Consider the following 16,744-nt stretch of genomic DNA (forward strand, 5'->3'; position numbering starts at 1 on the left):
CGAAATAAAGCTTCAGTGGTTGAGAAATTTCAAATGGAGTCAAGAGGTCACTCTGGTGGACATTCCTACGCACTATACATATAACACTTTTTAGGTTTTAATATATTGGAATAGCTAGAAGTAAATACCTGAAACTACCAAACTCCAACCAGTAGCCTTGACTCTTAAAGATGACTGTAAAACAATGTAGCTTACAAGGGCTGACAGTGTGATTGTGAAAACCCTGTGGATCGCACTCCCTTTACCCAGTGTATGGATGGATGAGTAGAAAAATGCGGACAAAACCTAAATGAAAAATAAAGCGGGATGGGGGGAGTTGATTTGGGTATTCTTTTTTTATTTTTATTTTTTATTCTTATTCTGATTCTTTCTGGTGTAAGAATAATGTTCAAGTGGGACCCGACTCCCAGGGTTGTAAATCTTCCTGGCAACACAGAGTATGACTCCCGGGGATGAATGTGGACCCGGCATCATGGGACTGAGAGTATCTTCTTGACCAAAAGGGGGATGCAAAATGAGACGAAATAGTTTCAGTGGCTGAGAGATTCCAAATGGAGTCGAGAGGTCACTCTGGTGGACATTCTTATGCACTATATAGATAACACCTCTTAGGCTTTAATGTATTGGAATAGTTAGAAGTAAATACCTGAAACTACCAAACTCCAACCCAGCAGTCTGGGACTCCTGAAGACAATTATATAATAATGTAGATTACAAGGGGTGACAGTGTGATTGTGAAGACCTTGTGATCACACCCCCTTTATCTAGTGTATGGATGAGTGGAGGAATGGGGATAAAAACTAAAGGACAAATGGGGTGGGATGGGGGGATGATTTGGGTGTTTTTTTTCACTTTTATTTTTTATTCTTGTTCTGGTTCTTTCTGATGTAAGGAAAATGTTCAGAGATAGACTGTGGTGATGAACGCATAACTATGTTATCATACTGTGGACAGTGGATTGTATATCATGGATGATTGTATGGTGTGTGAATGTATTTCAATAAAACTGAATTTAATAAAAAAAATAAATAAATAAAAACAAAAAAAAAAGAATAATGTTCAAAAATAGATTTGATGAATAGGGTGATGAATGCACAACTATAAGATGGTACTGTGAACAGTTGATTGTACACCATGAATAACTGTATGGTATGTGAATATATCTCAATAAAACTGAATTTTTAAAAAAATTAACCACCATTATTGTCCACTATGGGTTTCATTAAGTTATACAGTCCCAGTTTTTATCCTCTAGCTTTCCTTCTGGTGACATACACGACTCTAGCCTTCCTCTTTCAACCATACTGTTGAAAGGTTTTTGATGACTGATTCAATCTCTTTACTTGTTACTGGTCTGCTGAGTCAGTATATGTTGTTCATGTTTCTAGGAAGTTGTCCATTTTAGCTAAGTTGTGTAATTTGTTGGCATAGAGTTGTTCACGGTATCCTGTTAGGATCTTTTACATTTCTGTGGGTTCAGTAGTCCTCCCTTTCATTTCTGATTTTATGTATTTGCACCTTGTCCCTTTTTGTCTTTGTCAGTTCAGCTATGGATTTGTCAATTTTATTGCTCTCAAAGTGGAACTAACTTTTAGTTTTGATAATTCTCTTTATTGTTTTTTATTCTCAATCTCATTTATTTCTGCTCCAATCTTTGTTATTTCTCTACTTCTGCTTGCTTTGGATTAGTTTGCTGTTCTTTTTCTAGTTCCTCCAGGTGTGCAGTTAAGTCTCTGATTTTAAGTTCTTTCTTCTTTTTTAATGTAGGTGTTTAAGGGCTATAGATTTCCCTCTCGGCACTGTCTTCACTACATCCCATCAGTTTTGATATATTGTGTTTTCATTTTCACTCGTCTCAAGATATAGTCATCCCTTCCACATCACAGGGGTTTAGGGGCACAGTGCCTCTGTGATCTGGAAAATCTGCAAAAAATTTTTTGGCCCTCCCTTCATACAAGAGAATAAGTCTTCAATCAATTTCTTCAGAGTTTCAGGAAACTCTCTAGCTGTCTCTTGATCAGCAGATGCTGCCTCTACCATTATTTTTACATTGCATAGAGCAAACCTGTTTTTAAAATTTTCAAACTAGACTTTGCTGGCCTGAAAATCCATAGGGCTATGGTTTTCCTTTAGGAAATAAAATAAGGACTTAGCCTTTTCTTGTATGATGCCAGAGTCTACTGGAATGCCTTTTTAAATAACAATCTTGCACCCAAAAGAATGTTGCACTTTCTATGCGAGAGACATATGGATCTTATGGTTTATGCAAATGCTCTGCAGTTGTTGTTGCAGTTGCAGCAACAACTTTGTGGATTTCTTCTCTTTTTTCTTGATACACCTTAGGGTCGACTCCTTAATGCCATAATGGCAGCCAACCACAGTAGTCATTTTGTGGCTTCTGCAAAATTCCCCCAAAATTCCCATTTAATTTCTTAGGCCAACCTGGAGATATCAAAAGCGCAATGCAGAAAGTCACGATGTGGAAGGGATAACTGTATTTACTGATTTCTCTTTGCAATTTCTTCTTTGACCCATTGATTGTTTAGAGCGTGTTGTTTAACCTCCACATATTTGTGAATTTTCTAGTTCTCTGCCTGTTTTTGATTTCTAGATTCATTCCATTAAGGTCAGAGAAAGTGCTCTGTATAATTTCAGTCTTTTTAAATATATTGAGATGTGCTTTGTGACCCAACATGTTGTATATCCTGAAGAATTATCCATGAGCAATTAAGAATGTATATCCTCTATAACCTGGTCGGTCCCTGCAACTTTGGGTATCTTAGTGACATCTCAGACTCAGGGCCAGAGACCAGCAGCTATGAATGTCAGCATTACGCCAGACAGCAAACATTAAAGAGTCTGAAAAAAGAGATCAGACTTCAGTTAGAGATATGAATGAAATGGACTTGGTCAGAACTAAGGTAAATCATACTGAAGGGTAAAGGATGATATTGACGGTGTTTTTAAAACTTCAACTTCCATGTGGGACCAAAAGAAGAGATGTCTATTAGGTGCAAAATCTATATTTCTGGCAACACATTATATCATTTAACTTGTATAGTCAGTTTATTCAAACAACATGATTACATGGAACATTGAATAGGGAGTGAAACCTGGCTGGTTTGTACAGGTTAGTGTGAAGCCCCAATACATCCCAGAGTAATTTTGGCAGAGAATGAAAATGTATTTGCAAAGCCCCCTCAAGGGACTGTGGGAAATGTGGAAATATTAAATTTCCCCACCTGGGGAATTAATGATATACTCACAAGCATTGGGGGCTACCAATTTAAAAGGCTGAGCCCTTGATCTTGGGGCTTGCCCTTATGAAGTTTGTTACTGCAAAGGAGAGGTTAAGCCTACTTAAAATTGTGCCTATGAGTCACCCCCAGAAAACCTCTTTTGATGCTCAGATGTGGCCTCTCTAAGCCAACTCTGCAGGTAAACTCACTGCCCTTCCCCCTATGTGGGACATGGCTCCCAGGGATGTAAATTTCCCTGGCAATGTGGGACATGACTCACGGGGATGGGCTTGGCCCTGGCAGTGGGATTAAGAAAGCCTTCTTGGACCAAAAAGGGGAAGATGAAACAAAATAGTTTCAGTGGCTGAGAGATCTCAAATAGAGTCGAGATGTCATTCTGGAGGTTATTGTTATGCATTATATAGATACCCCTTTTTAGTTTTTAGTGTATTGGACTAGCTAGAAGAAAATACTTGAAACTGCTAAACTGCAACACAGTAGCCTTTATTCTTGAAGATGATTGCTTACCATATGATTGTGAAAACTTTGTTGCTCCTACTCCCTTTTTACAGTATATGGACAGATTAATAGAAAAATGAGGACAAAAAGTAAATGAATAATAGGGAGGGATGGGGGTATGGGATGTTTTGGGTGTTCTTTTTTACTTTAACTTTTATTTTTATTCTTTTTTGTGTATGGTAATGAAAAATGTCAAAAAAATTGATTGTGGTGATGAATGCACACAACTACCTAATGGTACTGTGAACAAATGACTGTACACCATGGATGACATATGGTATGTGAATATATTTCAATACAATTGAATTTTTTAAAAAAAGAATGTATATCCTGCTGTTATGGGGTGCAATGTTCTGTATATGTCTGTTAGGTCTAGTTCATTTATCGTATTATTAAAATCTTTGCTTCTTTATTTATCCTCTGTCTAGATGTTCTATCTATGGATGAGAGTGTTTATGCCAGTTTGGATATATTATGTCCCCCCAAAAGCCATGTTTTAATCCAATCTTGTGGCATATTTGGATGAGATTTTTCCATGGAAATGTGACTCATTCAATGTAGGTGAAACATTTTTGATTAGATATTTCCATGAAGGTGTGGACCTTCCCATTCAGGGTGGGTCTTAATTAGATCACTTGAGTCCTTTAAGAGATGCTTGGGAGCTGATAGAGATGCTTGCTGATGCTCAGAGATGCTTGGAGATGCAGACAGAAGGGCATTTGGAGATGCTAAGCATTTTGGAGAATGCCATTTTGAAAAGCAACCCGGGAGCAAAGAAACAGCAGATGCCAGCCAGCTCAGCTGACAGAGGTGTCCCAGACGCCAATGGCCATTCTTCAGTGAAAATACCCTCTTGTTGATGCCTTAGTTTGGACACTTTTATGGCTGTGGAACTGTAAATTTGTAGCCAAATAAACCCCTTTTATAAAAGCCAATCCATTTCTAGTATTTTGCATAACAGAAGCTCTAGCAAACCAGAACAGTGGTATATTGAACTCTCCAACTATTATTGTAGAGATGTCTATCTCTCCCTTCAGTTTTGCCAGTGTTTGCCTCATGTATTTTGGGGCACCCTGGTTAGGTGTATAGATTTATGATTATTTCTTCTTGGTGGACTGCTCATTTTATTAACATATAGTATCCTTCTCTGTCACTTGAAACAATTTTGCATTTAAAGTCTATTTTCTCTGATATTAGTATAGCCACCCCTACTCTTTTCTGGTTACTGTTTGCATGGAATATCTTTTTCCATCCTTTCACTTTCAACATATTTGTGTCTTTTGGTCTAAGGTGAGTCTCTTGTAGATAGCATATAGATGGAGCATACTTTTTATCCATTCCACTAATCTGTGTCTTTTGATTGGGAAGTTTAATCCATTAACATTCAATGTTATTACTATTTAAACTATTTTACACTTTGGTTTTTATATGTCATATCTTGATATTTTTCTCTCTTTTTACATTTTAGTTACCCTTACCGATAATCTTCATTTTTGCACTCTCTTCCAAATCTCTCTCTCCTGTATTTTCCTTTCAGCCTGCAGAATTCCCTTTAGTATTTCTTGTAGGGCTGGTCTCTTGTTGATAAACTCTCTGTTTCTGTCTATCTGGTAATATTTTAAACTCTCCTTTTTTTTTTTTTTTTTTTTTTTTTGGGATACCATTACTACTTTTTTTTTTTTTTTGCATTTTTTTTTATTAAATTCAGTTTTATTGAAATACATTCACACACCATACAATCATCCATGATATACAATCCACTGTTCACAGTATAACATAGTTATGCGTTCATCACCACAATCTATCTCTGAACATTTTCCTTACATCAGAAAGAACCAGAACAAGAATAAAAAATAAAAGTGAAAAAAGAACACCCAAATCATCCCCCCATCCCACCCCATTTGTCCTTTAGTTTTTATCCCCATTCCTCCACTCATCCATACACTAGATAAAGGGGGTGTGATCCACAAGGGCTTCACAATCACACTGTCACCCCTTGTAATCTACATTATTATATAATTGTCTTCAGGAGTCCAGACTGCTAGGTTGGAATCTGGTAGTTTCAGGTATTTACTTCTAACTATTCCAATACATTAAAGCCTAAGAGGTGTTATCTATATAGTGCATAAGAATGTCCACCAGAGTGACCTCTCGACTCCATTTGGAATCTCTCAGCCACTGAAACTATTTCGTCTCATTTTGCGTCCCCCTTTTGGTCAAGAAGATACTCTCAGTCCCACGATGCCGGGTCCGCATTCATCCCCGGGAGTCATACTCTGCGTTGCCAGGGAGATTTACACCCCTGGGAGTCGGGTCCCACGTAGGGGGAAGTCTCCCTCATTTTTGAAAGAGAGTTTTGCCACATAAAAAAATTCTTGGCTCACGGTTTTCTCTTTCAGTACCTTAAATATATCATACCACTGCCATCTCATGTCTGTCGTTTCTGATAAGAAATTGGCACTTAATCTCATCACAGTTTCTTTCTATGTGATGAATTGCTTTTTTTTTTACTGCTTTCAGGATTCTCTATTTATCTTTGTCATTTGACATTCTGATAAGTATCTGTCTTGGAGTAGGTTTACTGGGATTTATTCTATTTGGAGTATGTTGTGCTTCTTGGGCATATATATTTATGTCTTTCACATGAGTTGGGAGATTTTCAGCCATTATTTCCTCAAATATTTCTTCTGCCCCTTTTCCCTTCTCTTCTATTTCTGGGACACCCATGATGCATGTATCTGTGTGCTTCATGCTCTCATTCAATTCTCTGAGACCATGTTCCATTTTTTTTCTATTCGTCTGTCTCTGAGATTTTGTCTCTTCTAGTTTACTGATTCTTTCTTCTGACTGTTCAAATCTGCTGTTGTATGCCTCTGGAGTGTTTTTAATCTCTTCTATTGCTCTCTATCCATATTTTCCTTCATTTCCTTGAATTGATTTAAGAGATTTAATATATTTGATTAAAATGTTCCAAATTCCATGTCTCCTCCAAAGTTTTAATTTGTTCCTTTGGGCCATATCTTCCTATTTTCTTAGTATGGTTTGTAATTTTTTGCTGATGTCTCGGCATCTGATTATCTTGATGAATTTACTTTGAAGGTCAGTTTCTCTCTCTTGCCTAGGCTTTGTGTTAAGGCTCTTCTTTGACACTCAGTTCAACTTATTCTAGACCTTTAGAATTGCCCATGTTTGACCAGTTTTGTTTTGTTTTTTTTCCAGCTCTTCTTTATCTGGGAATGCAGTACAATTTTAAAGATTGCAATATTTGTGCAATTGTTTCCCCTCCAGGGGAAAGCTTCCTATCTTCTGTCCTTTCTCCAGGAATATTTATCTGTCCTGTTTTTGTTTTGCCTCTATTTTTTTTTTTTTTTTTACTTTACTATCCTTTCATTGCCTCTAGCTGCTTTTGCTTGGAGGACAAATTCTGGGAGGAGGATCACCCCAGAGAGGAGTTCCCCAAGTCAGTATTTCCCAGACAATACAAGGCCAGGAAGCCTTGAAGGGGGTGCAGACCAGGTCCAGATAACCTAGGCGAAAGGGTCAGGAAAGATGCCAAAAAGCCTTTTGACAGCTTCCTGAAGCTACACCTTCCTGGCCTGCCCAGCAGATGGCACTCTTCAGCAAACTTTTCCCCACAGCCCTAAGGAGGCACTGTTTCTATGAATCTCCAACACCTTGGGGACAGGGTTGAAACAATGGTCACAGCAGTCCCTGTAGGGAACAGGCTAAAACTGCAGTTCGAAGCCAGTACCCAGCGATCCGTATTTGCTGATCAAAAGCCATGATCAGTACTTGGCCTTATCTCCCACACCCCTGTTCTTGGGGAAGAGGGCTTCCATGTCCCTCTCTGCAGCAGTCAGCCAGGGACCAGACACTGAGGCGACTAGACTCGAAAGTGGAATATGGGTGCCAGCAATTGCCGCTAAGCTATCTGCTCAGTTTTTTTTACTGCAGTGTCTCAGCCTGTTTGTCCTGCTCTTCCCCTGGATGCTATACAATGCTCTCATGGCCTTCGGAGCCCCAGAATGGTTGTTTCAGACAGTTTCTCTCTGTCCACTAGCTGTTTTTGGAGGAGGAGTGAGCAGTACAGCTCCCTATTCTGCCTTCTTTCCAAGAAGTTCCCTATTCACGTTTTTTAAAGGATAATTATTAGGTAGTTTAAGTGAGTCTTTGTAATCAAAACACATACAAATCCTACTCAGACCAAGTCCTCCACATGAGGCATAAGAACATGAATATGACATAGACTAATAATTAGATATTGAAAGTAACTTTGTGACAGGCTCTGTGAGGAGTGCTGAGGATACACTGTGAATGAACACACATGGCTCTTTTGTGGAGCTTAGATTCATTTTACAGACAAGAAAACTAGGCACAGATTGGCTGAGTAATATGCCTAAGGAATGACCTGATACCCCAACCTGACTCCTGGCTGTAAGCTTCGGAGCCTCACACAGATTTTCCCAGGAAATTCAGCAGCCCCATAAACTTGGGCAGTGGACCGCACTCAAAGCAAATGACTGCCCTTCAAAATGTAATCTAACAGGGAGCAAAGTCTGGATCATCTTTGATGTTTTCCAGACTCTACACATCCTTCTCCCACTCTCTCTGTATCTCTATAGCTCTTTAGATTCTGTGACTGAATGGATTAGACTGCTCCTTTGACTTCTCTGATTTCAAAGCAGCAGCACTTTATTTAGTCATCTTCAGTTCTCAGCAAAAGAAACTCATTCTCAGCAAAGATAAACTGACTACCATAATTCTCCAAAAGGTATGTGCTAGAACCACAAAAAGAATTCCCCAGGATCTGATTTCTGCCTAGCACATAGCAGGCACTTTATACAGTTGTTGAAGAAACCAAACCCTTTAGGTCTCCAAGCTGAGTTTGCCAGGTTAGGTAACTTCAGAGGTTCTGCATATGAGTGGTGATAAGAAAGTCACTGTGTCCCCTCAAATGCTGGTGCACCAGTCCTCAGGCTTACCAACCACAATGTGCTAAGAAAATATGTTGCATCATAGTGAGTGTCAAGAATACTGTACTCCACACACATGTACACACACAGACACTAATAATAATAACATACTCCAAAAAGGGAAGCGTGCTTTTATCCAGAATTCCCAGGAGGAGGTTTATTTGCTTCTGAGTTGAGAAAGAGTCTCTTTTAATGAGCAATGGAAAAAGAAGAGTCTTTGCCTCCACAGAAGTTTCTTCACTAACTACTAATCAGATGATCAGAATAACAAACTTCAAAACAAGCCACTAAGGGTGGAACGCATCATAGACGCATCATTCTTTTTCAAAAAAGAAGCTGAGATGTATTATCTGTTGTTTTCTTCAGAAACTGTCTTAGAAAGGCCCATTACATCAATCCTTGGATTTAAGCCATAGACTAACAAACTCTTAAAGTCATCCCTACCCAGTCTAAGTAAAATGGTAATAATGAATGAAACCACTAGTTAATTCATGCTACTTTAAGCAGGGATGAATTCAACAGTGCGCCCTCTTTGGTGGGCCTTTGGGAGGACCTGATAATGATGAGGCCTGCTGTCTTTCATCAGAACAGGGCTCTGCAGCTGCTAAACTTCCTGGAACTCACCAATCTACAGTTGTTAGAGGCATAATTCATTTAAGGGAAAAAATGGGAATTTGAAAGATGTGATTAAAATACCACGTTCTCAACCAGTGCAAAATTATCAATCAGGGACAATGACTACTCTGACTACTCTATAAGATTTGGTTTACGTAAATAGTAATTATTCATGAATATGTATTTCTCCATGCCTTCAAGAAAATACCAGACTTAAAATCAGGCTTATCAAAAGATAGATGGTCAGAAGGAGGGGCAAGATGGCGGCATAGAAAGGAGTGGAATTTAGTCAGTCCCCTGGAAAACCTAATAAACAACAAGGATCAACTAGTAAATAATCTGGAATAACTGCTGGGGACAACTGTGACTGTTCACACATCATACACCAACCTGGATTGGGAGGAATGCCTGAGATCACAGCATAGAATCTGTAAGTAAAAGCTGTGGAACTGTGCCAAGAACCCCTCCCCCATGGCAGGCTGAGCTGTAAAAGCCTGCTGTGGTAGACAGCGGCACTCTCTGAGCGAGCAAATATAGTTCAGCTGAGCTCCCACTGGGTTTTAATTAATAAATGTGGGCTGCTGAATACAAGCTACAAACCTCCAACAAGCAGACAGAGGCTTTTAGTGACGACTGACCTTAAAGAACCAGAAGACTCATCTGTACTGGGAGGGGGAGCCCAGTAGACTGGGTGTTACCTCTGGCCGATGAGTGAAACCGGAGGGCCATGTACTGGCTCCAAAAGGGGGCTTTCTGTCCCTTTTTCTCTCTCGCAACCTGGGAGGCTCAGAAGAGAGCTGCAGCCATTTTCAGTTCGCAGTACTCTGACCCAGACGGGTGGAGATAACAGAGTCAGAGAGACTATTCAAATGCAGGTGATAAATACCTAGGGGGTGAATCTTCCCTAAAATAAGGAGGGGGAGCCCAGCTTTCCCTTCAGAACCAGACCCCAGAGCCTGGGGGAAAACAGCCAAAACAGCAACTAAGGAGGCTACACCTCCTTACATCAGTCAGGAGTGACAGGCTGACAGGCGCCATCTGCTGGGCACGTTAGGAAAAAGCACAGCGGCTGGAAACCTTACAGGAAAGTCTGTCAATCCTCTAAGATACACCCTGAATATAACCCCATTCTGAGACCTCAACCATTCTGGGTCTGGGAAAAATCTGACTGGGGTAACCAAGGAAACCAGATGCCGGACAACAGAATATGATAAATCATTACTAGGAAAAAGGAAGATACGGCCCAGTCAAAGGAACAAACTTACACCTCAATCAAGATACAGTTGAGATACTGTTTCACTTTAATGAAACAATATATTAAAGATTTTCAAAGAGATATGCTAAATCAAATAAAAAACCAAATCAACAAGTTCAGGGAAGATATAACAAAAGAGACAAAGGCTATAAAGAAAACATTAGGCGAACATAAGGTAGAAATCGAAAATTCAAAAAAACAACTGGCAGAATCTATGGAAATGAAAGGCACAACATAAGAGATGCAAAACACAATGGAGACATACAACAGCAGATCTTAAGAGGCAGAAGAAAACACCCAGGAACTGGAGAACAAGATACCTGAAATCCTACACAGAAAAGAACAGATAGGGAAAAGAATGGAAAAATATGAGCAATGTCTCAGGGAACTGAATGACAACACGAAACATAAGAATATACATGTCATGGGTGTCCCAGAAGCAAAAGAGAAGGGAAAAGGGGCAGAAGTAACAATGGAGGAAATAATCAATGAAAATTTCCCATCTCTTACAAAAGACATAAAATTACAGATACAAGAAGCGCAGTGTACCCCAAACAGAAGAGATCTGAATAGACCTATGCCAAGACACTTAATAATCAGATTATCAAACATCAAAGACAAAGAGGGAATACTGAAAGCAGCAAGAGAAAAGCGATCCATCATATACAAAGGAAGCTTGATAAGACTATGTGTGGAGGCAAGAAGGAAGTGGGGTGATATATTTAAGATACTGAAAGATAAACCATGGAGGCAAGAAGGAAGTGGGGTGATATATTTAAGATACTGAAAGATAAACCATGGAGGCAAGAAGGAAGTGGGGTGATATATTTAAGATACTGAAAGAGAAAAACCACCAACCAAGAATTCTATATCCAGCAAAACTGTCCTTCAAATATGAGGGAGAGCTTAAAATATTCTCTGACAAACAGAAAATGAGAGAATCTCTGAACAAGATACCCGCGCTACAGGAAATACTAAAGGGAGCACTACAGACAGAAAGGAAAAGACAGGAGCAAGAGGTTTGGAGCAATTTTGGGAGATGGTAGCACAGCAATGTAAGTACACTGAACAAAGATGACTGTGAGTATGGTTGAAAGAGGAAAGTTAGGAGCATGTGGGACACCAGAAGGAAAGAGGAAAGATAAAGCTGGGACTGTATAACTCAGTGAAACCTTACCTAGAGTGCTCAACAATTGTGATGAAGTGTACAAATATGTTTTTTGCATGAGGGAGAACAAATGAATGTCAACCTTGCAAGGTTTTAAAAATAGGGTGGTATTGGGGATAAAATACAATCAATGCAAACTACAGACTACTGTTAACAGAAATTTTGTATTATGCTTATTTTAATGTAACAAAGGTAATATACCAAAGCTAAATGCCTGTAAGAGGGGGACATAAGGAAGGGGTATGGGACTCTTGGCATTGGTGATATCATCTGACTCTTTTATTCTATTTTAGTTTAATTCTATCTTTCCTTTTGTTGCTTTTTAGCTGTCATGTTTTTTTTTTTTCTTCCTTTCTTTTTCCTTTGTCTCTCTACCTTCTTTGACTCTTCCTCCTCCTTTGTGGAAGAAATGGAGATGTCCTTATATACATAGTGGTGATGGTGATGAATAAATAAATATGTAACTATACAGGGAACCACTGATTGTTTACTTAGGATGGAAAGTATGGTGGGTGAACAAAACCGTCTTAAAAAAAAACGAGTTGAAGAAGAAACCTTGAGGGCACTACACTGAGTGAAGTAAGTCAGACACATAAGGACAAATATTGCATGGTCTCACTGATATGAACTAATTATAATATGTAAACACATAGACATGAAATATAAGTTAATAGGATATAGAACACTTAACTAGAAGCTAGTAATAGAGGGGTATATAGGGAAAAAATAGGTATATATACTACATTTAACAGTATTTTAACATTCTTTCATCAGCAGTAACAAATGTACTATACCAATAGCATGAGTCAATAACAGAGGCGGGGGTTAGGGGTAGGGGAGGAACTGAGTTTTCTTTTTTGTCTTTATTTATTTTCTGGAGTAATGAAAATGCTCTAAAAATTGGAAAAAAAAATTGTGGTGATGGATGCACAGCTGTATGATGGTACTATGGGCAACTGATTGTACACTTTGGATCTTTGGATAATTGTATGGTATGTGAACAATCTCAATAAAATTAAAAAAAAATTTTAATAAAATTCATCAATCAGATTACATATACAGAGAGAGAAAGGGAGAGAGAGAGGGAGAGAAAGATATTTTTAAAAAGCGGCTTGCAATTTCAAAGGAAGTCCTAATATTTCATATACAATCAAAAGTTTTATTTTTATTCAGAAAAACACTGGTTAGCCTGAAGTTAGTTAGGTAAAAGTTCATGTTTGTTTCCATCAATGCTTTATTTTCAATTCAGAATCTGAAAATGTCCAAAATGAAGTCATTTTTACCGACTGAAACATATAACTAGGCTATCCAATTCTATGATTAAAAACTCTAGCTTCTAGACTTTTTATGTCTGGTTAAATTCACAGGAATGAAGAAAACACTTGGTCTGTGGTGGGCCCAGGTGCTCCATGTGCTTAGACTAGGACTGGGGGCTGGGGCTTAAGGCCCAGGCAGAACTAGGGCTGGTATATTTATTACATGTCTAAAGTCTGCACTTAAGGTTACATCTTACACTTAGGAGAAGTGAAATACCTCAGATGAGAAACGTATTAGAAGGCGCTCTGTCTTTTCTCTGTGTTGGACTAATACCAGGAAAATAATATTCCAGATATTTATATACCGTCAAAATTCCATTACATCTAACTTAAAAAGTTGTTTCCTTTGGTTCGATGCAATACAACAGGAAAGAAAGCAACCAGCCATTGTCTCCCTCATGATTTAGTTGTATGAGTTTTTTGTTTTGTTTTGTTTTTTTTAACATTTTCAATAGGCTTAGTGTTGACTGTCCCCCTCAACACTAATGCTGAAGTTATTGTAATAAAATTCCCTCCAAAGAGTCAGACAACTAGTCCAGGGCTCCAGGAGTGAAGAGCCTGTGTTGCAATGCTTCACCTAATGTGTGTTGAATTGTATTTAAAAATGATTCAATGTTAGCAGCTTTCAAATTAAAAAATTGTATTTTCAAAGTTAAACATAAATATATCTTTTATCATTAAAAAAAGGATGGAGTCAAAACAGTTCAACAGCTATAAATTTAATTATCTGAAATAAAAGACATATCTGGATCACTATTTTAAAATCATGGGTTGTAACCTATTAGGATGGGAAATCAATTTAGTGGGTCATGACCTGGTATTTTTGAAAAATGAAACAGAACAGAATAAAAACCATCAGCGTGTCCTGCACACAACTGAGGTGATCACTGCTTTGTGAAACCTGTTTCAGTTTTGTACACCTAAGAGCGTGTAATGGCTCACCGTGCTCAGTGGATTTTTTTGTGAGCCAGTGGTTCCCAAAGCCCTGGCTATTACTGGAATCTCCTGAAGCTGTGTAATAAAACAGATTCCTGGTCCAAGCCCCTTAAAATTCTAATTTGGTTGGCCTGGGAGGGGACCACAACTTACTAAGGGAATCAAATCAGTCTGGGCTAAGATCTGCTGGTATAGATTCTAGTTCTCAACCACTGTTCTCAATACAGTGTCACAAAGCTTCTATGTAAGCCATCCCAAGGTGGGAAGCAGACAGAGGCTGCTGTAAGAGGAAGGGCTCCTGACCTCTTTGAGCTTCCCTTTTCCCATCCCACTTCACCTCTGGGCCTCTGAGGGCTCTCAACAGAATTCAAGGCATTTCAGAGGCAGCATGAGAACACTACAGGGACCCAGGCCTCAAGGGGCAGTGGGAAAACAGGGCCACTGGTCCCATCACCTAAACCCACCTTCTCTATTCTCTTCTCCATCTTCTCTCTCTTTTCCCCTATCAGTTTTATCTTCCTCAACCTCATCCTGCAACAATGTCATAACATACTGCCTAGCCACTTTTTGGCATTTGGAACATAAGAGGTGGATAATCCTAAGTGTGGGCTAGGGGCTCTTTTTTTTTTTAATGGATTTTTTAACTGTGAACTTTAACATATATACATAACAGTAATAACTTTCAAAGTATGATTCAAGAAGTAGCTAGAGAGCAAACTTTAGAGAGTATCACAGGTCACAGTTCCACAACTTCAGCTATTTCCATTATTGTAAAATAAAACATACATACAGGAAAGGTGTCAACTTTCAATGTACAGCTCAACAAGCAGTTATATAGGTAATTTCAAAAACTCTTATGGGTTACCATTCAAGTTTCAATTCTTTCCTTATTATGCAATATAGGGTACACACAGAAAGGTGAAGACCCTCAAAGCACGATTCAAAGAGTAGCTATAGAGCAAATTTCTAAGGATGCTATAGGTTACAGCTCCACCATGTCACCTACCTCCTTCTGGCTATTCCAACACTTCAGCATCCAAATATATATATATATAAAGTTTCAGTATTCATAGACCTCTCTCTAATCCATCTTGCCTGTTGCTACCCCTTCCTCTCACTTAATCTCCTTCTCCATGTTCAGGAGTGTCTAGGCAGTGAGCACCCTAACTTGTTCATATCGAAAGGGTATGTTGACAGTATGGAGAAGGGGGCTGCATCTGATTGTTGTTGTTAAAGAGGCTGTTGCCTCTGGGTTGTAGGACTTGCCTGGCATAGGAACACTCTGGTGGATTTAAGTTTCTGAAAGACAGGACTTACTGAGTGAATCTTTTATAGAATCTCAGATAGGAACCTAGGTATTTGGGGACTACTTTTGGGAGGAGCATGGCATACTGTGGCCATTTGGGATGTCTAGCTGAAGCTTGTACAAGAGAAACCTCCAGGATAGCCTCTTGACTTTATTTGGGATCTCCCAGCCACTGTGACCTCAGCTTGTTACTTTCTTTTTTCCCCCTTTTGGTCAAGTAGGCATTTTCAATCCCTTGCTGTCAGGGCCAGGCTCATTCCTGGGAGTCATGTCCCACGTTGCCAGGGAGATTCATTGCCCTGGGAGTCATGTCCCTCATCAGGGGGAGGTTAATGAATTTGCCGAGTGGGGCTTAGAGAGAGAAAGGGCCAGAGGCTCTCAATCAGGATCATTGAGGAACTTTTTAAAAATATACACACGCTTGGGGAGGTCCCTGCTGATTCCATATCTGTGATGGAAGAGAGTGGCAGAGGTAGGGTGAGAAGGAATTTGCATTTCTAACAAGTTCCATGGGGGATTTTGACCCTTAACAAGCATTGAGAATCACCAGCTGATGTTCTAGAGCAGGGGTCCTAACACGGGGTCAATGAATGGGGCTAAAAATGTGGCAAAATGTGTATACATATTTAGGTTTTTCTCTGAGGGGAGGAGATAGAGAATCCCTGGGATTCGCAAAGATCTATGAATCAGATTCTTAGGGGGAGGAATCTGCATCCTTAACAAGTTCCTTGGTAACCCCCTGGAGTTGAGGACCACTCACGAGAGCACTGGGCAAGGAACTGGAGGAATGGAAATCTAGCTTGTCTTGTGACTGACTCTGCAAACCTGGACGAACACAACCCTTTGGGGCCTGTATTTCTCTCTTTACAAAGGGAAATGAAGAGCAGTTGCCACCTCCCAGCTCTTCCATGGGTAGCATTAACTGAATTGTGCCTGTGCAGTCTAAGGTTACCTCTAAAAGAGCCATGTGTGAATGCATGTTTGGAATGAAAAAAAAGATTGGGAAGTTACTTCATTTTGGCTGAAGACCATGATTAAAAGTGCACCCACCTGTCAACCTCTTCTTTGTTCATGGCAGCAAATGTGAAACACTCAGTCACTCCATTGATGGCAAGCAGGAGGACGTAGAGACAATAGGAACGCAGCAAAACGGGACCTATAAAGAAACAAGCCACCAAGGCTACAGAGCCAAACCAGAGGCCCACATGCACCCTCAACTCTGCTGGGTGCTCAGAGAACCCCAGACCCCAGTCATCTGCACTGGTGGTTATCATTAGCAGGCAAGATTGCATGCTCTAGCCTATGGTCTTAATCAGCAGGAAGGTCTCCCAACATGTCATGGCACTGATTAAAATAAACAGCTAAAAAGGACAATTGTGAACAAATTTGCTTGCTGGCTTATCTGGCCAGCAAGCAA

At 39.5% G+C, this 16,744-nt stretch overlaps 1 protein-coding gene across 1 annotated transcript in view; it reads right to left on the reverse strand.

The window, feature by feature from the left end:
- The window catches only part of RFT1 (RFT1 homolog), a 57,573-nt gene that overhangs the window by 11,558 nt on the left and 29,271 nt on the right, over positions 1-16,744 (reverse strand). Inside the window, exon 11 of the mRNA XM_037798241.1 lies at positions 16,378-16,483. Within this exon, the coding sequence (XP_037654169.1) occupies positions 16,378-16,483 (106 nt within the window). The remainder of the gene's footprint in view (positions 1-16,377; positions 16,484-16,744) is intronic.

This window comes from Choloepus didactylus, chromosome 1, assembly GCF_015220235.1.
Source record: "Choloepus didactylus isolate mChoDid1 chromosome 1, mChoDid1.pri, whole genome shotgun sequence".
NCBI classification, from domain to species: Eukaryota; Metazoa; Chordata; class Mammalia; order Pilosa; family Megalonychidae; genus Choloepus; species Choloepus didactylus.